Here is a 21,225-nt window from a genome sequence, read left to right as displayed (position 1 = left end):
ACCACCCCTCTTTATCCTTGGTTCATACAAGGGCTCGGAAGCCTGCCGGAAACGGAACCATAGAAAGAGATAGAGAGGGTGAGGGTCTCTGGATCCTGAGGCCACTACTGTGGCACGTTTGGAGACTCGTACGTGGTGGTTGCTATTGCTGGAAATCAAGCTCACTCGTGTCGAGGTTTAGAAGGTTCGAAGAAGCCTCCAAAAACTTCGGTTGCATTAGGTAAAGACACTATGTTCGACGTTAATTGATCGCGATGGAGAAGGTTTGTCTGCTCATGACGTAGCGACCTTCACAGCATTATCCCGTTTAGTCAGGGGCCATTTGATTGGCTCCAGAATGAGGTGAGATCCTTAAAGGTGATTTTGGAGAGGTTATCGTCATTTTGGTGTCGTACGGAGAATATACTCCATTCTACTACCAACTAGTGGACGCTGAGAGGTAAAACAGTCGGAGATGGCTTGGCTCAGTCCCTCCCCCTTTCCGGAGGCAACGAGGACTTCGGAGTACTAACTAGTACAGAGTAAGGTACTCCATAGTAGTATACGCAATGGGTTAGTGTCTGTACAGTCAGGATTCTGGGGACCTGACTAAGACGAAACCGAGACACGCCCAGACAATGCCCTCTGTGATTGGAGGATTGCTGTCCGCGTAGTGTGTTTCAGATTTCGAGCTTACTGCTTTTATCAAACGCTCGACGTCGGTACTACTAGTACTTGGTAAGTACAAGTATTCCACGGAGAGGAGTTCAGTTTGCCGGCGGACTTCCTGCTGGACAGTTTGGCGCAGTAGTGCCCTAACGGATGGAGAAGTTCCATTACCCTAGTCCCAGCCACATTAGGCCTAGCCCAGTTAGCCACTCTTCCCTCGACTGTAATACTACCTTACTGTGTGTTGAGTAGTAAGGTTCCAGTCTCCAGTCGGTATACGGAGATGGCACGAAATTGAAGATCTGCTGGTTCTGACTCTGCACGATGTACGCCAGACCCGGTCGCTCGGTGATAGTCTCGCACCGATTTGGTGCTGAAAATTGACAGCGAGAGTAAATTCCAGTCCTGCCTCCCACTTCCATTCTCTGGATGGATTCGAACCCTCATCCACACTAGGCGCTGCACTATTGGTTCGCCTGAACTTTATCGTATCAGTCCACCAAGGCCAGCATGATCTCGAGCGAGCTTAACTGGCAATGCCCATATTTTGGGTATCGCCATAATTCCAATTAGATGATAATGGAATGATCTCTACGTGCGTCGCATCCAAGTCATGTGTTCACGCGATCAACCGTCAATCATTCCTACCCGGCGTTGTACAACAACTCTATATATCAGGCGATCATGATGCCTGAAGTATATAATCACCTTCCTGCTTGAGAATTGCTCCCAGTAGTTAGTGACTTATCGGCGTCGCATGATGTGCTGCAGCTTCAATGGTCCAGCATATACGCCGTACGGTGAGTACCGAGGAGTAATTAATTGGGGGGATCCGCAATCGGTTTCTCCGGCGTGTCTTGTTCAAGGCAGCATCATAAGATGCTGGTGTGTTGTGATCCTGGGAAAGCCGGTACCGATAAGGACCACTTCTCTCTCTCAGGCTCTCCATAGATCTTGTGCTACTGTAAAACCAATTGATATCCATCCATAATCTTGGTACCATACTATTTGGGTATCCGATAACCGTTGCTTCCGGTCTCCGCGGAACCTATTGGAAGACGAGGGTAGAATGCGGTGCCATATCTGACCCATTCTGATTCGCTTCTTTTTACCTCTCTGCTCGCCTCCATTCTCGGATCCAAGCGGCATTGAATCTGTCAGGTTTCCCCATCCTGCCACCACCGGATACTCGCAGCCCGGACATCCCACTGTGCTTTGTCCAGCACAACAATTTCCTGACTCTGATTCGTCCGAGAAGAAGGGGGGCCACGCATCCGAGAAGGGCCTTCGCCAAATTGACACTTCTCGCACGGTCGCAATTGAACCAGAAATTTTTTTCTTTTTTTTTCCCTCACTCGTGAGGACCTGCGTGGCCACCCACACGGGTAACGCTGGCGCGGAAGACGGGATTAAGTCCCCTACCGCCCGTCTGTCAGCGCGGATGCGCGCCCATCCCCATTTCGAAACCCACCGCCGACGACGCAAAGAGGCAAGATGCGCTGCCTTCCGGTGGCGCTCGTCTTCACTACTCATCTAAACTGTCGGTGGCATGCCGAAGCGGCGCCATAGTAGATAATGCGAGACAGCCGTCGAGTCTAGATATCTTTCGTAATCTTTCCTTGGTGGAGTCCGGAAGTCGAATGGAGAAGGTGGGAGGAGGTTATGCCTGTCACCGGTGTACGGAGTAAGGTAGCCACTGGTGTCGGGAAATGATAGAGTTGTGGGTATACCGAGGATCATAGACGACCGTCGTCTGGAGTGAGTGTCCTGAAGAATATGCAGGTACATGCTGGGCAATGGATGGGATCGGGACACGCTGGTACACCGTAGCAGAGCAGATGATGCGCCATTCCCATTCCCCCTTCTAGACCGAAACCGCCTTGACGGTGCAAGAGAACAATAAAAAAATAAAAAAAATAAAAAGAAGCTACTTTGGACTATCGCTATCAATTTGTCAACATCGCGGGCGATGACGACGGATTTTCATTTACCGCCTCTCATTACGCTTATGCAGGTTTGGTCCTATCGTTTCCTTTTGCGCGATTAGAATCCTACTACCAGATGGGACCCGCATCGGCTTTTCCTTTGTTGTTGGTTGCGGTCGTTGTTGTGTTGCTATTGCTGCAACGGTTCTTTGTTTGTGGCAACGGTTTACTTTGTGGCGACCAACAGGGGTCTTGCTGCATGCTCTCGGAGGGCCAAAAAAGGACCAGTTAGATAGTGTTACTGGTAATGAATCTAATTAGTGGCATACACTGGACAAATCCCGGATCTTTGCGGTGGGTTGCTTCGCTGCGTACACTTCCTGGGTTTACCAACTCAAGCGAAATCCCCGGCATTGTCGACGGAGTCCGTAGCTGGCTAACTAGCTAATAACTAGCTAGCTGCGACTGTTGACCTACTACTGTAGCTAGGCCTGGCCGATGGAATCCCTCTCGCCTTCCACCACACAGACACCCGCCTCCTTCGGTGTTTGCTGGTAGCGGTACTCCGTCGTAAACAAAGTAGGTCTGCAGTAAAGTAGCGCATCGAAAATTCGAAAAACTGGAGTCTCTTTCCTTCCAAGGAGCTACACTGGAGCTCCGTAACTTGTGGAGAGTTCTAGTAGGGAGTTGTCCCCTACTACTCTAACTAACTACCTAACTAGACCTCAACTAGGCAGTAGCTGGGACGGTAGAACTTGATTTGCTTCCTTGGTAAGTTTTCTCGAAGCTCGACGGCTTCCATGCATAGATTAAACCAGTAGACATACTAGCCCGAAGAAGTAAGTCGGCAGTTCTTCCCCCCTCCTCCCCTCCTTCTCCTCGTATTGCTTGCTAATCGTTTAACTTACGCCGGTCGTGGCAAGCAATATAGCACGCTTCTAAAGCGTGAGATAATTGTTCTAGTCTCACGACTACGCACTACCCGCGACCTTCTAGCATTTCTAGGCTACGTACTACTGAGAAGCTAGACGCACGCCGAGGAACGCAACAGATGTCCTTCCCCTCTCTTAATGTTCCTGATTGCTCCATAGTCATATCCCAATTTCAGATCTTGGTTTTTGCCTAGCTTTCTTCTCTCTACAGTTAGTTTAGTGGTTATAGTAGAGTAACTTGTAGATTACTGTAGATAGCTTGCGAAGTAGGTGAGTAATATTATTGGCAATTTTACCTCGCTCGGGGCCCGTTCCGACTCCCGGAAGCTTCGTTCGAAAAAGGAAAAGTGGCCTGGCCAGGGAATTGGACGGCCTTTTCTATCTTTAGATCCACAACCAACCCCGGGCGGCGGTGCTGTGAATACTGCCCATTACCGTATGTATGTTATGATGTATGCATGTAGTATGTATGTATGTTTGGAAGGGAAAGTCAATCAATCAATCAATCAATCAATGAATCAATTGATTGGACAGGAAGTGAAGGAAACAAGAGAAAAGTATGAAAAAATGTCTGTGCAACTGATGTACAAGCTGAGATACTCACCAGGGGCAGACCAGATGGACGAGTCATGTCGCTGAGCAGGGGACTCGGCAGGAGAACGTTTCAGACCAGTTGGACCAGTTGCGTGGCGGTGGCCAGGGTTTGGGATGGGCTATTGTGATGCTCATGGGCCGAGGCTAGAAGGGGAAATTGATAGGCCCAGGGGTCCGTGTTCTGGAGTCTGACAGCTCTGCTTGGAATCCCCTTGCTTCCCATGATTTACCGTGGCGCAGCCTGTCAGTTTGTCTGTCTGGCTGGTTTATCGCGTATCATCATCATCAGCGGGCGCCTCTTTCTCTCTGTCCAGGGACGACAATCTTCAGATGTCGTCATGTTGATCACTTTTATTTTTTGTGTTTGCTCCTGCATATCTGTCTGTTTGCATCACTTTTTTTACTTTGGGGGGCGCTTTGCTGGGATGGGTTCTAATTTTACCTATCTGGCAAGTAAAACACGTCGTTCGGGAGATTTACGCGGCGGCCAACGCACCGTACCTGAATTTGAAACCCAAACTATCGAAACGCGAAGATTGCCCGGCTTGCAGAAAATAGATAGTAGCAATCAAAGACACCTCTTTATTGGCATTGAAGCCCTATCGTAGGCAGTCACATTCTTCTTTCCCTCCCAAGAACGCAGACTCGGCTAGTATGTAGTACCACTACGTACTACTATGGAACGTTAAAAATAAATATTAATATACTACTAGTACGTAGTAGTTATATCGTATGAGAACGACTAAGGTATACCATACGACAACCTAATTAAAACGAAAGGAATCAACCCAAGACAGAACTAATCCCAATCAAAGTAGAATCACCGAAGAAGCAAACCCGATCCCAAGAATCCATTTTGACAGCTGCGTTCATCTGCCATGTAAGCCCTGTTGTGCCACTTGGCGCGCCATCGGACAACAAAATACACGATTCAAGCAAGGGTCGGGCTGCGGCAGCCCATCCCAGGGACGTTTCCCCTCTTTACCAAGCCTGCAACCTATCTACCCTTCCCATCGCTCCGCATCGGTTCCTGCAGTAGGCCGACCAAACCTGATCGATCCATCCCGCCGTTGAACAGGTCGCATCTCAAATATGAGCGGATTCCAGGATTAATTTTTTCTTGGTGGTGAAAGATGGCGTGAGAGTTGTTTGTCGCTCGGTCGCGCGCGCGCGCGTCGGCCTGCGCGCAACTATCTGCTGCGTCACTGGCTCACAAGACTAGAAAGTTTACTATCTACGTACCACTTCCCAAAATTTAGGAACCTCCCAAACTTGGTCTTAGGCCCCGGTACTTTGGGTTTCGGAGTTTCCCAGTAACTTGGATTTGACATAACGCCTTAAAAAGTGAAACCTATCTATGTATGTGCCCAACCTACCTAGGTAGAAGTGAGTGGCTACTTTGTTACGTTTCCAAGTATCCATCTACCCCAGAATGATAGGGCAGATGCATGAACGGTAATCTTTCTTTGCCTAGAAATCTAGCCCAAGTAGGTTCAATAATGCTGTACGCACTATGTCTTTTGCGCATCACACCTGGCATATGACATGCTACCGGATAATAGGGTCCCAAAGCTACTGCTCACTAACTTACTGGTACGATATGGGATGGGGTTGATGGCGGACCTGGCCGCTCTCGGCTCTTCCCTAACGACAAGAATCATATGAAAGGAATCGTTTCGCGGACATTACTACCTAGAATTTACCTAGGCCCATAGAAATAACGGTGAAAAATAATAATAATAATAATAACAATAATAATAGCCATACTAATAAACGTTAGTATTAACAGGGATTCGTCTGCCTAGCCTGCGAGACCGCCCCCCCGGAAGTACCTGGCTGGCAGGTCCGTAGGAAGTACTCTGCTGTAGTGCCACCCATAAGGCCGGGTATCCCATAGTACCGACTCTAGCACCATGCCACAAAGAGGGTGGGCCTTTACTCAGGATCGTTTCACCATTGGTGTAGAAATAATTTATTCCAGTCGCTTGTTTCTCGAAATTGCTAGTAGCCACTACTGCCAGATAGATTAGGTATACTTACGGACGTTTTTTCCGTTCGTGCTCTCTCTTATCAGAACTGGGGACCGGCTTTTTCGGATTGGCTTCATCGGTTGTGGAATTACGTGCATACCGTGGAGCCCAAAAGTCCAAAGCAAGACCAAAAGGCAAGTCCAGAGCGAAGTCACCGACATTGAGAAAGCAAGATAGGCAAGGAGGAGAAGGGGGAAGACGGAAAATGGGGACTTGACAATGGGCACTGGCCAATTTGGCCCGGACAACAGCAATCTTGACAACTGATTGACTGACTGACTTGCCCATGTGTGTGCGTGCGTTGCGTGGGTGTGTGGTGTGTGAGAGAATACTACTAGTTGACTTCTTTCTCCAACTTTGAACCAATTGTTCTCAGTCGTTGCTTTGCTGATCTTACTCGAAATGTGGTCCGGGACGGTCCCAGTGTTGGAACATGGGCCATCCATTCCCTCAATTGCAGTGCACATCTTTGTTCCCTTCTCTTTCCCTTTCCCTTTCCCGTTTTCCCTTTGAGTTTTTGTCCATTTGGGAGGGAGGGGGGACTCAAGACTAAGAGGACATCCCCCAAATGGCGGACGGGATGCTCAGTGGGGCCGACTAGCTTAGCCGGCGAGTCAATCCCTCCCTTTCACGGGTTGAGTCTATTGGCTTTCAATGCAGCCAACTTCGGTTGAATGTCACGATGTCCCCCCCGGCAGGACCAGGCCTGCTATCAGTGGCCGACGTGCTTATTGGTTAGTCGGATGTGCTGCCCTTTTTCCCATTTCTTTAACACCCTCATTCGTTTTGCTCTCTTGGTCTCTCTCTCTTTCCCTCTACACCATTTCCCCCCGCCCCGCCCAACAAAGCCCCCACTTCCATTCGGTCTGGAGATGCTGACTGGCCCGATTTGCGCTCACTCGTCCATGTCTGTGGGACAGACAAGCCGCTGATAAGCCAGATAGGCTAAGAGATGATGCAGGTCCTAATGGTAACGGGACTATCATCCAACAGCGTAGCGAGTAATACTACCGTAAGTTGTAGAACATTCTCATTGCAAGGGCTGAACGGGTTGGCCGCATTGTCATTTGATGGCAAAAGTGTGATGGATGGTAAGCGCGCAGCTGTGATGTTAGGCCTCCAGAGCTGAGCAGGAGAAGGGAAGCATTGTGACTGGCAGAGAGGGGGATGGGCAATCACAGAAAGTTGGCTACTATTTTGGGAGCAATAATACCTACGGTCTCGGTTTGGGGTGTGTGGCAATTCACACACACACACAGCCATTCCCATGAGGATGCTAGTTAGTAGGTCGCTCATAAATACCGTATCAGTGAAAACATAGGAAAATTACGTGAGACAAACGGAAATTGTGGCCAACTTTCTTCTACTTTCATACACACACACTTATCTCTCTCCCACTTCTTCTACAGACAATCATTGCTATCAGGTAATGGAATCATCTTCCTCGAGCCTAAACTACTCGGCCGTTACGAAGAGATTTTCTGGGGGGAAAAATAGAGGGGGGTGGGCTTAAAGTGGCCATTTGGACCACCACGAGTGGGAATTGAAAGGCGTCAGTCACACCTGGTACGACCTACTATATCAGGTATCGTATAGATAGGCGTCGTACCTCAGGAGCCAGGTATCTTGTGGCATTTCTCCCACACGCTCATGCCATCGCGGCCTCCTATTGGAACATGGTCATCTCCGCATTTACCAGGCCATTACGGTAAGACGTGGGTTCCGTAATAATGGGCTTGGAGGGCCGACCATTTTCTCATGCACCATTGAAATGGGGCTTTGAGGGCCGCCAATGTTCCCACTCGTGCTCATGTGCCCCACGCACTTACGCCTTTTTTGGGCTCCGCGGCCGACGTGGTGGGGCCCGGTTTCTGGCTAGTCCGGTCGGGGATTCGTCGTCTCTTGTTAACTTCTGATCCAACTTACTACAACTTTTCTGTCCATCCACTCTGCTCTCCCTCTCCCCCCCCCATTCCCCTCTCTCCCTCCGTCCCTCCCTCCACCCAAAATCCACTCTCCCAAATTGAGGAATGGCACAACATGTCCCGGCTAACTTAGGTTGGTCGGGTTCTACTACTACCTGCCTAGGTTGAATATTGCTCTGCTCCTGCTGCTAACTACTAACTAACTGCTGCTGATGCCGCTGACTGTGATGATGAAGAAGCCCGCCGAGGAGGGCTCCACCTCCCGTTGGTCTCCGCTCCCAAGTTTCTCATTCGGTTGGTACTGAGATGTGCACCGGCGCCAATCTGCTATTCTTTGCCGCCCCAGACTAGAAAATCGACTTACCCAGACGGATGTGCATAAGGATAAAAAAAAAAGTGGGCAAGCATGATGCCAATTTGAGGATAATTGATCCCTCCCCCAAAATTATTTGGGGTCGAGAAAAGGCTGTGGGAAATTAGAAAATAAAAAAAAAACGAGGAAATGGAAAATCTGAAATAATAAAAAAAAAGGGTTCAAAAACTAAATCCTGAAAAGAAATAAAAATAAATTTCCACGAAAAGAGAATAAAATAAGAAAAACATAATAATAAAAATAAAAAGGAAGAAAAAGAGAGTCTCCGAACATATGACACCATACCATTCCGGCAGATTTATTAGATGATTTATTACTATATTACGATTACTACTACTATTATAGTAGTGACCGTTCGCTGCTGGCACCACCACCAGCGAAAGTAAAGTTCCATGCAGCCCATCTCGCCCAAAAAGGCTTTCAGACTAAAAAGTACGGCTCCAGTCCTACTGCTCACTACTCACGGCGCTACCAGCTCGTAGCACAAGCAGATCAGTCGCTCTTTTATCCACTGCCCATCCTTCTGGCCGGCTTTCCTCTTTCCATATCGGCCCTGTCTCTCATTTTCCCCGCGACTGTCCTCTTCTTTCAAATTAATCTTCTTTATTTCTTATTTTTTCCTTTTTTGCCCTTTTTAGACTTGTCTCGATCCTCATCTGGTCTTTCCTTTTCTCTTCCCTCTCTCTTTTATCTCTCTCTCTTAATCTTAATTGTCTGCCCTCTTTTTCTCTCTTTCACTTTTGCGACTCTATACAGTCTCTCCCGGTTTCCTTGAATCGAGAACGTCCTGAACCATATTCATCCTTTTTGGTTTGGCTCGTTTCGACACACAAGGTGCCTGTCCTTCCTTCATAGACTTGCGGCATAGTCGTCAGATATAATCCCAGATACCACCAACCTCCATTCAACCTTTCTACCAAGAACGATACAGTCGTTTGTCACAGCATACCAGTCAATCGATCAATCAATCAATCTCGCTTCTCATATATACTCTACTGGTTGAGAGCGGTCCCTGGATTATCATCTGTCCTTCCCCCAGTCATTCTCTCACACTCAAAGTGCAAGCGACTCTGCAAGACATTCATTCACCCCCAGCGCTCATCGCTGTGGACGAGCTACCAACTATATAACTAATAATATCCACTAAAGAGTAGAGCTATCTCTACTCTTGTATTCACAACGTCCTACCATCTGTGAGTTCACCTCTTTCTATTCATGGCGCAATGCGAGTGACTGACCGGGTTACCGTTCTTTATCTCTCTAGACACAATGGACGGAACATACACCATGGCACCTACTTCGGTGCAAGGTCAACCATCATTTGCATACTACGCTGATTCGCAGCAAAGACAACATTTCACCAGCCACCCCTCAGATATGCAGTCATACTATGGCCAAGTGCAGGCCTTCCAGCAACAACCACAGCACTGCATGCCGGAGCAGCAGACACTCTACACTGCCCCTCTCATGAACATGCACCAGATGGCTACCACCAATGCCTTCCGTGGTGCCATGAACATGACTCCCATTGCCTCTCCTCAGCCGTCACACCTCAAGCCCACAATTGTTGTGCAGCAGGGCTCTCCCGCCCTGATGCCTCTGGACACGAGGTTCGTCGGTAACGACTACTACGCATTCCCCTCCACCCCACCACTCTCCACAGCTGGAAGCTCTATCAGCAGCCCGCCTTCTACCAGCGGCACCCTTCACACCCCGATCAATGACAGCTTCTTCGCTTTCGAGAAGGTGGAAGGTGTCAAGGAGGGATGCGAGGGAGACGTCCATGCAGAGATTCTGGCCAATGCTGACTGGGCCCGGTCTGACTCGCCGCCTCTTACACCTGGTAAGTCATTATCTAACCCGATGTCCCTTTTTTACATGGTTGCAAGATAGGCTGCAGGGAGTGGGTGCAGCCAACGCAAAAGGCACGGGGCCGGGCATCTAGGGTTGTACAGGGAGACTAACTCGACTTGTTCTAGTGTTCATCCATCCGCCTTCCCTCACCGCCAGCCAAACATCCGAGCTTCTGTCAGCGCACAGCTCTTGCCCATCCCTTTCCCCATCGCCATCTCCCGTGGTCCCCACATTCGTTGCCCAGCCTCAAGGTCTGCCGACCGAGCAGTCCAGCTCCGACTTCTGTGACCCCCGTCAGCTGACGGTTGAGTCCTCCATCAATGCCACCCCTGCTGAGCTGCCGCCTCTGCCCACGCTCTCCTGCGATGACGAGGAGCCTCGGGTGGTTCTGGGCAGCGAGGCCGTGACCCTTCCTGTACATGAGACCCTCTCTCCCGCCTTCACCTGCTCCTCTTCGGAGGACCCTCTCAGCAGCCTGCCGACCTTTGACAGCTTCTCGGACCTGGACTCGGAAGACGAATTCGTCAACCGCCTGGTCGACTTCCCCCCTAGTGGCAATGCCTACTACTTGGGTGAGAAGAGGCAGCGCGTGGGAACGACATACCCCCTTGAGGAAGAGGAATTCTTCAGTGAGCAGAGCTTCGACGAGTCTGACGAGCAAGATCTCTCTCAGTCCAGTCTCCCTTACCTGGGAAGCCACGACTTCACTGGCATCCAGACGAACATCAATGAAGCTTCGGAAGAGATGGGCAACAAGAAGAGGAACAACCGCAAGTCGCTGAAGCGGGCTAGTACCTCGGACAGCGAAACGGATTCGATTAGCAAGAAGTCTCAGCCTTCGATCAACAGCCGTGCCACCAGCACTGAGACAAACGCCTCGACACCCCAGACTGTCCAGGCCCGCCACAACTCCGATGCGCATTCGTCGTGCGCTTCCGAGGCTCCTGCTGCCCCCGTCTCGGTCAACCGACGCGGTCGTAAGCAGTCCCTGACGGATGACCCCTCCAAGACCTTCGTGTGCACCCTCTGCTCCCGTCGCTTCCGTCGCCAAGAGCACCTCAAGCGTCACTACCGCTCTCTCCACACTCAGGACAAGCCTTTCGAGTGCAATGAGTGCGGTAAGAAGTTCTCGCGGAGCGATAACCTTGCGCAGCACGCTCGCACTCATGCGGGTGGCTCTGTCGTGATGGGCGTCATCGACACCGGCAATGCGACCCCGCCAACCCCCTATGAAGAACGAGACCCCAGTACGCTGGGAAATGTTCTCTACGAGGCCGCCAACGCCGCCGCTACCAAGTCCACAACCAGTGAGTCGGATGAGAGTTCCTCTGACTCGCCGGCTGTCGACCGACGGGCGCCCAAGAAGCGCAAGCGCGACAGCGATGCCTAGAGCGGCATCTGCTTGGCTTGCAGCTATCACGATGATATGTGACCAGGAGCTCCCATATATCACTTAATAACATCCTATACATAACCTTCCATTCCACTGGTTGGTCTGACTTGGTCTTGCGGTTTGGCGTCCGGGCTTTGTTTCTGGCGGTGACAAGAATAGGAATTACAGGTGTACGGGTTTTGACCGGTTCTGGTGCCCTACTCAAAAAAAGGAAAACAAAAACGACAAACGATAACAAACCATGAGCAAAGGGCACCCTTTATGGGACCGAATATTGGCGAAACATTAGACCGGCGGCAACGGAACTTGGGCGCACTTGGAGTCCACGGTTGGACCAAAACTAATAGAGCGCATGATGACTTTCACATTTGAGGCACTGGTGATCTGGGTTGATCTTTTCTCCGATTCCCCTTTCTACTCCTTTTGATCTTTCTTTTCACAACCTGTTTGCAGCGAGAGAATATCTCCGACTCAATCCTCGCGCGACGGGGGCTATTGACCCCCTGTCGGCGATTTTCTGTGTACCCGATCTCCCACCTCTTTTCCTTACCAGCTTCTTCTATATACTTCATTCTTCTTTTTTTGTTGCTTTCAGTTGCATTCATTGTGCCTATTCGATGTAATATTTTTGCACACTCCTGTCATCCTGCTAATTGCAGAACAACCCCCAATCAATTTGTGCTGGCCACATGTACAATTTAATACCAAATTTCCCCAATCGTTGCCTCATACCCCTGTGCGCATCCTCCTATTTCCTTCCACTCTTGTCGGTTGCATCCACATGTGCATAATATTTGTGTGCCATTTGTGTTGAGCGTCTTGTTCGTTCTGCAACTTAGCTAGTATAATTGATATTTTGATCATATCACAACCTTTACTCCGTAGACTGTAAGCTAAAGTTTGTATGATAGTATGGTTGTAGTCTAAGCTATATGCAGCGTATACTTTGTAGTGCAAGTCGGGCGGCTGCAGTCGGCTTTCCGAGTCTGGCCTCGAACGTCACCCGCAGAAACAAAACCATGAATTGAGTACCATTCTCCACATACATTTCCAGCTATCTAGCTCAGAATCACACAATCATCCTAGCTAACTTTTTCATCATTCCAGTCTAAATCTAGACATACATTCAATCAATCCCCAAACCCACCCGAGCCAGCCAAAGGAGGGGCTTATTTCCCCCACCCATTGAAGTGGAAAAGGAAAAGGGAAAAAAAGCAAAGAAAAATCCATCATCTCCCCCGCACTCAATCAAGACTACCCCTCCCACAGTCTATCTACAGAAACATGGCTACATCAACACCATCTCTCCCCCTCCCCACCTCCCCCACAAGTCTAAATGTCATCGCCTTGATCTCGGGAGGGAAAGACTCCCTATACTCTATTCTCCACTGCATCCGGAACGGACATAAGGTGGTGGCCTTGGGGAATTTGTATCCGCCTACTACCACCACCACCCCTCATGAGGAGGGAAAACCACAAGATGAAGAGGAACAGGATGAAGAAGAAGACATCGACAGCTTCATGTACCAAACGATCGGCCACAGCATCATTCCGCACTACGAGTCCGCGTTAGGGATCCCGCTGTATCGGCAGCAGATTACAGGGTCCGCGGTGGATACGGGGAGGGTTTATCGTGATTCTTCTTCTTCGGCAGCATCCGGAGGGGAAGGGAAAGAGGGAGATGGAGGGACAGACGAAACCGAATCTCTCATCCCGCTCCTTCAACGCATCAAGGCCGCCCACCCAGAAGCTAATGCCATCTCCGCCGGCGCTATTCTCTCCACGTATCAACGTACACGGATTGAGAACGTCGCAGCGCGAATGGGTCTCGTGCCGCTCGCTTGGCTGTGGCAGTATCCGGTGTTGCCTGCGCCGGAGGAGAGGTTTGGTCTTGGTAGTGGAGAGGCCGGTCTGTTGGAGGATATGGCTGCTGTTGGGTGCGAAGCGAGGATCATCAAGGTTGCGTCTGGGGGTTTGGATGCGGGGTTTCTGTGGGGGGATGTGTCGGGGAGGAATGCGATGGTTAGGAGGAGGATTGTGAATGGGATGAAGAGGTTTGTGTTGGATGGTGGAGATGTGAGGGGGGCCGTGTTGGGCGAGGGTGGAGAGTATGAGAGTTTGGCGTTGGATGGGCCTTCTTTCCTTTGGAAAAGAAGGATTGAGGTCCCGAGGTGGGAGGAAGGAGCTGGCGAGGGGGGTGTTGCGTTTGTGAGGGTTAGGGGGGCGAGGTGTGTGGATAAGGATGCGGAGGGGGATGGGGTGGTGCCGGGGGATGTGAGGAGGCCGGTGTTGTTGGATGAGGGGTTTAAGGGGGTGTTGGAGGAGGTATTGGGGGGTGAGGAGGTGATGGGGAAGAGGGAGGAGTCGTCGGTGGTGTCGTCTCAAAGGCAGATGGAGATATCGCAGAGTACGAATGGTGGCACGTGGGTGGTTGCTAACATCACAGCTCCCGAGGCTGGTCCCGGGGCTGCGGAGCAGATGGAGGCGATTGCGCAGAAGATTGAGACGATACTGGCTTCTACGCGGCATGAGGATGGAAGTGTACCTCGTACTACGGCTGATATTGTCTTTACGACGGTGCTGCTACGCTCCATGGCGGACTTTGCCTTGATGAATGGCATCTACGTTTCCTTGTTCAAGAAGCCGAATCCTCCGGCCAGAGCTACGGTGGCTTGCGGCGAGAGTCTGCCGGAGGGCGTGAAGGTCATGGTATCGGCGGTGGTGGACTTGGGTCCTAGGGAGCAAAGACAGGGCCTTCATGTCCAGTCTCGTTCTTACTGGGCGCCGGCTAATATTGGCCCATATTCGCAAGCCATGTCGGTTCCGGTACAGGGTTCGGAGCACATGGTTTACATTGCCGGACAGATTCCGCTGGAGCCGGCTTCGATGGAGATGATGAGTGCCTCTGGGGAAGCCCTGACGCGGCCGTGGATCGAGAACTATACTACGCGAGCGGTGCTCTCCTTGCAGCATCTCTGGAGGATTGGTCACGCCATGGAAGTTGACTGGTGGCTGGGGGCCGTTGCTTTCTTAACGGGAGGAGAGCATATTGAGACGCAGGCCCGGCTAGCATGGAACATCTGGGAGCGGATGCATGCTCGTCAGGAACAAGAAGACGACGAAGACGGAGAATCAGGCCTGGATGTTTGGGATATCAAGTATGGAGGCCGTGCGCACGAGCAAGCAACGGGTCCATCAACACCTAACTTGCCTAACTTTGGGGTGGTCCAGTCAGAGGCCTTAGTTCCTGCGTTTTTTGCGGTCCAGATTGAAGAGCTCCCACGAGGAAGTGATATCGAATGGCAGGGTCTGGGGTACAGATGTGGTGGATTGCGGATGGCTGCAGAAGAAACGGACTATGGCCGCAAGACCACAGTGTCCACGGAGCAGAACCTCAGTTACATCGGCATTGAGATCGACATGGGACAACTGAGGTCTGATCTGGACTCGTATCTGCAGGACGAGCTGCAGAAGCTGCCAGAGTTGGTAGAAGGTTCCCACGCGATCATCTATACCAGTCAGCCATTGTCCAAGCCTGCATTCCCAGCGCAAATTGTTCCCTGCAAATCTGTCTGGGGGCCGAAAGGACAAGAATTGGCAGCAGGTGTCATTATACAAAGACACGCCCCGGCATTATAGGCGTGCTGCTTGCTGTAAGGCTGCCGGGCCATGCAGGGGTCCATCGCGCACGGCTTTCGAGTATGCATCATGGATCATTCGATGTCTCAGAGTGGAGGCACCGATACAAAGTACATATCTCCCGACTCGTAGCAGATTAGGAACAACAATGTAGTAAATAGACTTCTGTAAGATTCAGGAGTGACTGTGGTTTCTCTTGATGGGCTGATCCTAAGAGGCTCGCTCTCGTGCTGACGTGCTGCGCGGCATGTGATAAGCGAAAAAACCCGCCTTTCCGCCCTGGGATTCCGGTTCGATCAAAGCGATAACATTCTCACTTCATCTTCTTCGTCTTCGCTGCTGCCACTCCACGCACCTCTCTTGGGTCAATTCTCCTGGTATGTTAACACGCCTTCTGTTTGACTCCTGTCATCTGGTCCTGTCATCACTAACCCTCCATCTCAACGCAGTGCTCCTCCACCGACCCATCAGTCGATATGACGTACTCGCTCTAAGGCCGCTCATCACCCACCATCCATGCCATGGCCGTTTCGCTGAGCCAGGAGGAAGACGAATCGCTTCCTGTCAACGGTTCCGCCCTCGACATAGAGCTGTCTGATACTCCCCGACAACCCTCCCGTTCCCCTCACCCATATCGTCGCAAGGGCTCGCATTCGTCGTCGCTGCCTGCGGACACCGGCGACCGATTAACCCGTCTCCACTGGCCACGGACCTCGAGCGATAGTGGCACCGAGGCTGATGATGAAAGCACGGGCATACTGAGGGGTCTACCAGCTGCACCTTTGCGACCAAGGAAAGGGTTGCGTTCGGGTCGTCATGCCGTTGGCGAGGATGACCAGTGGTTTCCCCTATTGCGCCCGTGGCCGTCGATAACCCGATCCACCTCGCGGAGCTCGCGGCGGAGCTCAGGAGAAGAAGCCGAGGCCTCAGCGACAGGATTGCGCGAACAAGAAGCTCGGAAGCGACGTATCGGGGTCCTGCAGAGGTTATTGGAGGCTGCGTTGCTCCTCTCGGTGGGCGGCGTCGTTCTGGGACAAGAGAATACGAGGGCGGTTGCTTGGGCTTGGAGGAAAGGTGCGCGAGATACATTTGGTACTTAGGAATATGCTTCGTTCTTGAGGTTGCTAATGTTCCCTAGAGCTCCTTGCCCATGCCCTGCTTGTCATTGGGCTCTACGCCGCCTATCCTTTCCATCGAGATGGGCGTTTTCGCTTCTCAAGACTGCGGTCCTTTGTTATACCTACGAGTTTCGATCCTGCTCCGCTGCTTTACCCGATCTTGATACCCATTTACGTTGCTTTATCTTTAGCGCAGCATACCCCTTCCCTAATACTCCCTAATGTCCTCCTCAGTCTCTCATCTCTTCCGCCTGCCGTCATCCCACTGCATGATTGCGTGCATGGACACAGCATTGTCCATTGGATGATCACTCTGCTTCCGATTATCCTCTCGGAGCAACTATCGGCAGGAATCTCGCCTCCTAGACCTTTGTCTCTTCTCGGTCTCAACTCGGAATCTTTGGCTCTTCTTTTCCCTTTGCATCAAGCGTTGATACCCACTTTAGATTTTTTATTGACTACCAGCGTCCTTCCAGCAGAACTGCAGCTTTTGACAAGCGCTTTGATCAATCTATTATTATTTGCGTCCTCGCCTCAGGCTGAAATCCTTAAGGCGTTGCTATGGCTTGGTGGCCTGTGCATTTTCATCTCTTGTCGCGACGTGCTTCGCTGGGAAGTGGCTTTGGCAAGGATTCCCAGTTGGAAATTTCGGCGAGCGCCCAGCAACTCGCAGTCACCTCGAAGTATCTTCAATGTGCTTGATCACAAATTATGTCAGCGACTAAGCAGGACGGGCACCTCCGAGGACAATCTGTCGGACAGTGACTCGCCAGAAGGCCAATTCTCGCTTGTCTCACGCAAGACAATGGTTGAGTCGCGTGACAGAACCAAGGCGGGCGAGCCCATTCGCACTGTAGAGGCTGAGGTGACAGAAGGCGTCCGGCAGCCTACACTTACACACCGGCGACGGCACACGATCTCTAGCGTCAGCGAGGTGGCACGCACAGGAAAGGTCAGAACTACGCCTAGTGGGCGACGCAAGAGATCAATGGCCCCTGGTTTAGCGTCGTTCTTGTCGCTGACAGTGCCTCAAGCCCAAGTCCGGAAATGGTTGTACGCGCTGTTTATCTACGTCACCGTGCTTCTCATCATCCTAGGACCTGTTCGAAAGTACGTGGGTGAGCGGGCGTTACACGGAGAAGATCCATTCGGGTGGGCACTGAGCTATCTGCTGGGCAACGTTTCATGGTTTCGATTCTGGGTGATTATGTGGAACTTGGAATATTGGATTCCAATCCCCGCTCGCTTGGACCCTGACCTGTTGAACGCTTCCTGCGGTCTTGGTTGGGTCGAACATCTCCGCCGAGATGTCTTTGGGGAGGCTAATTCGCGCCTCCTCGTCGCAGCATACTGTATTGTGGTACTTGTGACCGGACTGGCGGTTGTGTTACAGTTGAGCTCCGTCGCGGAGGTAGATACGAGACGCAAGGTATTCCATGGCATGATGGTGCTGATGTTCCTTCCGACGGTGTACGTCGACCCCACGTTTTGTGCGCTTGCCCTGAGTCTAGTCCTGTCCGTCTTCCTGCTGCTCGATCTCTTCCGAGCGTCCCAGCTGCCCCCGATCTCGCGACCGTTGACTTACTTCCTTGCCCCCTACGTGGACGGGCGCGATCATCGAGGGCCTGTGATTGTGTCGCACATCTTCCTCCTCATCGGATGCTCGATCCCCCTCTGGCTTTCCCTGGCGGACATTCCTCGGACGGGCGATCATCCCTGGATCGGGTGGAGTGCGTTGAACCGGGACGTCAGTATGGTGAGCGGGATAGTCTGCGTGGGCATGGGCGATGCGGCGGCGTCACTCGTGGGGCGACGGTTCGGTCGGCGCAAGTGGTTTTGGGGAGGAGGAAAATCGCTCGAGGGCAGCGTGGCCTTTGCGGTTGCTGTAACGTGTGGCTTACTATTCGCGCGAATTTGGCTTGTGGTGGGAGAATGGCCGGTCAGCGGAGGCAGTGATGGACCGCACCAGAACTTCCCTTGGGTAAAGGCAATGGTAAAAGTCATCTTGGCCGCCGGAGGAACCAGCGCAACCGAGGCAATCCTGACGGGATGTAATGACAATGTGGTGGTTCCGATTGTGCTATGGCTACTTGTGAGAGGGCTTGGGGTCTGAGGTGGTTGTTGTTGGTAAACCCTACCCCTACTCCGTTTCTAGAACGTCTCTCGGATGAGGTTATAGTATGCGATTTTTTTGTGGTCTGAAGGAGACACATCGCAGGGGCGCCCCGATTTTGATCACCCAAGAATGGCCCGACCGAGGAGGATAGACAGAAGAAGTAAACCAAGCCAAAGAGGGTGATTTTCTTTCTCTTTGTTCCTTGTTTCTATATACAATTGCCTTTGAAGGAATAGAGGAAGAGCCAGGCGTCAGGCGGTCATTTGTGTGGGAATGACGTGGAAGGCTTTTTTCTTGTTGTCTTCATTTTCATTCTTATTGTCTTTTTTTGGCAGGAATGTGTGTGTGTGTGTGTCACTACTGTGTATTATGCAGTTGTTCCTTTTCTTTCTACTTTGGCCTTCACCCTCTTGTGAATATTGACGGGCATGCAGTAAATAGAAATACCACCTCCATTACCAGTCCACACTACTACTACAAGTATCTACAGTGTAGATAACAATCAGGCAGCATTCCTAGGGGCCCACGAGATATCAACCAGTCAGCAGCCACCGACGCGGGTTGGCTTGTTGATCGCCACCTAAGTAAGGTTTCTTGTGGGCGAGGCTACGGGAGTGCGCAGCAGAAGAACTAACAGTCAAGTAGCTTATCAGGGCGATCCGGTTCTTCAGTCAGTCAGTCAGTTCATTCAGTGGCGAGGTCGCATGGGGAGGCTGTGTTCGTGTCATAGGTAGAACCTAGAAGAGTTAGTTAGTAACAAGTAAGTAGCCTGTCCGACGTAATAAATGTTAGTTAAGCCATTGAAGATGAGTCACTTGATAGCAGCCAACCAACCAGCCAGCCAGCGACGTCTGGGGGTTTGGGAATGGGAGCCTGCAGAATTAAATAGGGAGTACTTAGGTGTGATTCGGTGTCCGGGGAATGGGGGAGAATTCTCCCGCGAACGTTGGGTGGTTACCATGACTGACTGATGGAAAGTAACTGGGTCGATCGGGCTTGACTGGGGCGGAGAGAAAGAAGAGAAAAGTGGAACCGGGAGAAGAAGTGTCACTGCTGCAGTGTCCCTTGGGAAAGATGGAGGGTGACCTGACCTGGTTTTTACCTGGAATAGAATCTCGTATGGTAAGTAAAAGATAAAGTCAGGCGCAGGTTGAATGTGATGAAGAGGTGGGTTTCAGTGGAGTATTGGTTCTATACGGTATGATGTAATACCGATCATCTGTGACTTTTGCCTACCTCCGCTTCTTCTTCATCCGGCCTCAGGCGATGTGGATGGATGGATTGGATCGCGCCCGTTATCATTGTCGCCTGCAGCTTTATCTCTCTGGGTGGTATTTTGATTTGCCTGGCAACTTCCGGGGTCCCCCTTTTTTTTTTTTTTGCTGGTAGTTTTAGTTCTGGGGGTTTCCTGCTCTCTCTCGTGCAATCCTGCAAGGTGATTAGTATATTAGTGAGTCGGTTGATGCCATACTTTCTTTTGGGTTTGTCTTGTTGCGTGATTCTTTCGTTTTCTGTCGTATACTGCTTTGGTTGGTTCCTGTCTGTCTTCGTACTTTGTTTTTGGCAGATGGATTGATTAGCTAAGAAAGAGGAACCCAAATTTGGTTGCGGTCATCCTAGTACGAAGTTGACCACTTCCGCTCTTCTGACCGCCTTGGGACCCCCAGGTCATTCAATCATCCGCCAGTCCTATTCGGCTCGTTATCGGCGGTCACGCTCTCGCTCTGGCTCTTGTTGCGCTGCTCTCCCCCCAGACATCGTCAAGGATCCCTGGGTCCAGCTGCTTCCCGCCTTTCCTGCTCTCTCTTCCCTCATCACATCATTCATCATCTTCCTACTCACTCTTCCTCTCTCTCGACTATTTTGGCTCTGTGAATCTTCTTCTTCTTCTACTTCCTCCTCCTATATCTTCTTGTTTCATCACTTTTGACCTAACCCTCACCTCTCTTCCTGCTCTGGCTTATCTATCACTCCTCCCCACCGTTCTCGTCCCTAGTGCGGTGATTCATACCTTATCGTCGATCCCCCGATCCTCCTCCTTCTATAGTACTGTACTTACTCAAAGTCCCACGCCTTGGTCGTCATCCGTCTGGCTATCCCTGTCGACCTTTCATCCTATCATACAAGCCCCCGTTTTCCGCCTCACCGCTCTCCTGCCTACTTGCGCCCTACTGTAGGTGTGCTGCGCACCCTATTTCTCGTCCCCCAACTATCTACTCCGACTCCTACTCTACCTACTTACTCGCCTAACGCTCTGGACCGTCCCTTTCTTCCTGCCCCGTCTGCTGTCCCCGTCCTCTGCCACGCAGTCCAGCCCTCCTTGCCTCTCCTCCTCCGGCTGTCCACACCCATCCCATCATCCATCCATCTTTCCTACTTCCTATCTCCCGTCTCGCTTTATCATCCGCTCTCTCACCTCGCCCATCACCGGCCGCTCTCCCGACCTGTCTTTCGCTCCCCTGATGGGCCTCTTCCATCATTCGACGCTGTTCTTGCCGCTGTTGAGGTAGTGTGTGGTTGACGGGGCGTGTGGTTGGTTTTCAAGAGACGCTCTCATTGCCTGGCTGCAGTCATGGCATCTGCACATCACTCCAGGAGGTCCAATGAGGGCCCTCATGGCGAGATGCCCATTGGCCATTACACTCGGCTGAGTGAGATCGGCCGAGGAAGTTTTGCCG

General features: G+C 51.3%; 5 protein-coding genes across 5 annotated transcripts; 3 read left to right on the top strand and 2 right to left on the bottom strand.

The window, feature by feature from the left end:
• Positions 1-1,059: 1,059 nt before the first annotated feature.
• BDQ94DRAFT_133409 (uncharacterized protein) lies at positions 1,060-1,747 on the bottom strand. The gene has a single exon (XM_026764271.1). The coding sequence runs from the start codon at positions 1,649-1,651 to the stop codon at positions 1,385-1,387; it is 267 nt and encodes an 88-aa protein (XP_026632658.1). The 5' UTR covers positions 1,652-1,747; the 3' UTR covers positions 1,060-1,384.
• A 2,513-nt stretch (positions 1,748-4,260) lies between these two features.
• On the top strand, positions 4,261-5,754 carry BDQ94DRAFT_133407 (uncharacterized protein). Its single transcript, XM_026764270.1, has one exon. It carries the CDS (start codon positions 4,321-4,323, stop codon positions 4,705-4,707), a length of 387 nt encoding a protein of 128 aa, XP_026632657.1. The 5' UTR covers positions 4,261-4,320; the 3' UTR covers positions 4,708-5,754.
• A 287-nt stretch (positions 5,755-6,041) lies between these two features.
• On the bottom strand, positions 6,042-6,699 carry BDQ94DRAFT_7263 (uncharacterized protein). Its single transcript, XM_026776401.1, has one exon. The coding sequence runs from the start codon at positions 6,594-6,596 to the stop codon at positions 6,126-6,128; it is 471 nt and encodes a 156-aa protein (XP_026632656.1). The 5' UTR covers positions 6,597-6,699; the 3' UTR covers positions 6,042-6,125.
• Positions 6,700-9,414: 2,715 nt separating this feature from the next.
• Positions 9,415-11,854, top strand: sebA (putative C2H2 transcription factor (Seb1)). Its single transcript, XM_026776399.1, has 3 exons — positions 9,415-9,620; positions 9,692-10,270; positions 10,407-11,854. The coding sequence occupies exons 2-3, from the start codon at positions 9,697-9,699 to the stop codon at positions 11,669-11,671; spliced, it is 1,839 nt and encodes a 612-aa protein (XP_026632655.1). The 5' UTR covers positions 9,415-9,620; positions 9,692-9,696; the 3' UTR covers positions 11,672-11,854.
• Positions 11,855-12,958: 1,104 nt separating this feature from the next.
• On the top strand, positions 12,959-18,610 carry BDQ94DRAFT_156248 (uncharacterized protein; the record flags this gene model as incomplete). The annotated part of the gene is made up of 6 exons (XM_026768603.1): positions 12,959-15,278; positions 15,571-15,690; positions 15,809-16,387; positions 16,452-16,546; positions 16,628-18,523; positions 18,587-18,610. 6 exons carry the CDS (start codon positions 12,959-12,961, stop codon positions 18,608-18,610), a joined length of 5,034 nt encoding a protein of 1,677 aa, XP_026632654.1.
• Positions 18,611-21,225: the final 2,615 nt, after the last annotated feature.

The sequence above is a fragment of the Aspergillus welwitschiae genome (assembly GCF_003344945.1).
Source record: "Aspergillus welwitschiae strain CBS 139.54b unplaced genomic scaffold BDQ94scaffold_1, whole genome shotgun sequence".
Lineage (NCBI taxonomy): Eukaryota > Fungi > Ascomycota > Eurotiomycetes > Eurotiales > Aspergillaceae > Aspergillus > Aspergillus welwitschiae.
This window is presented reverse-complemented; position numbering and strand designations above follow the sequence as displayed.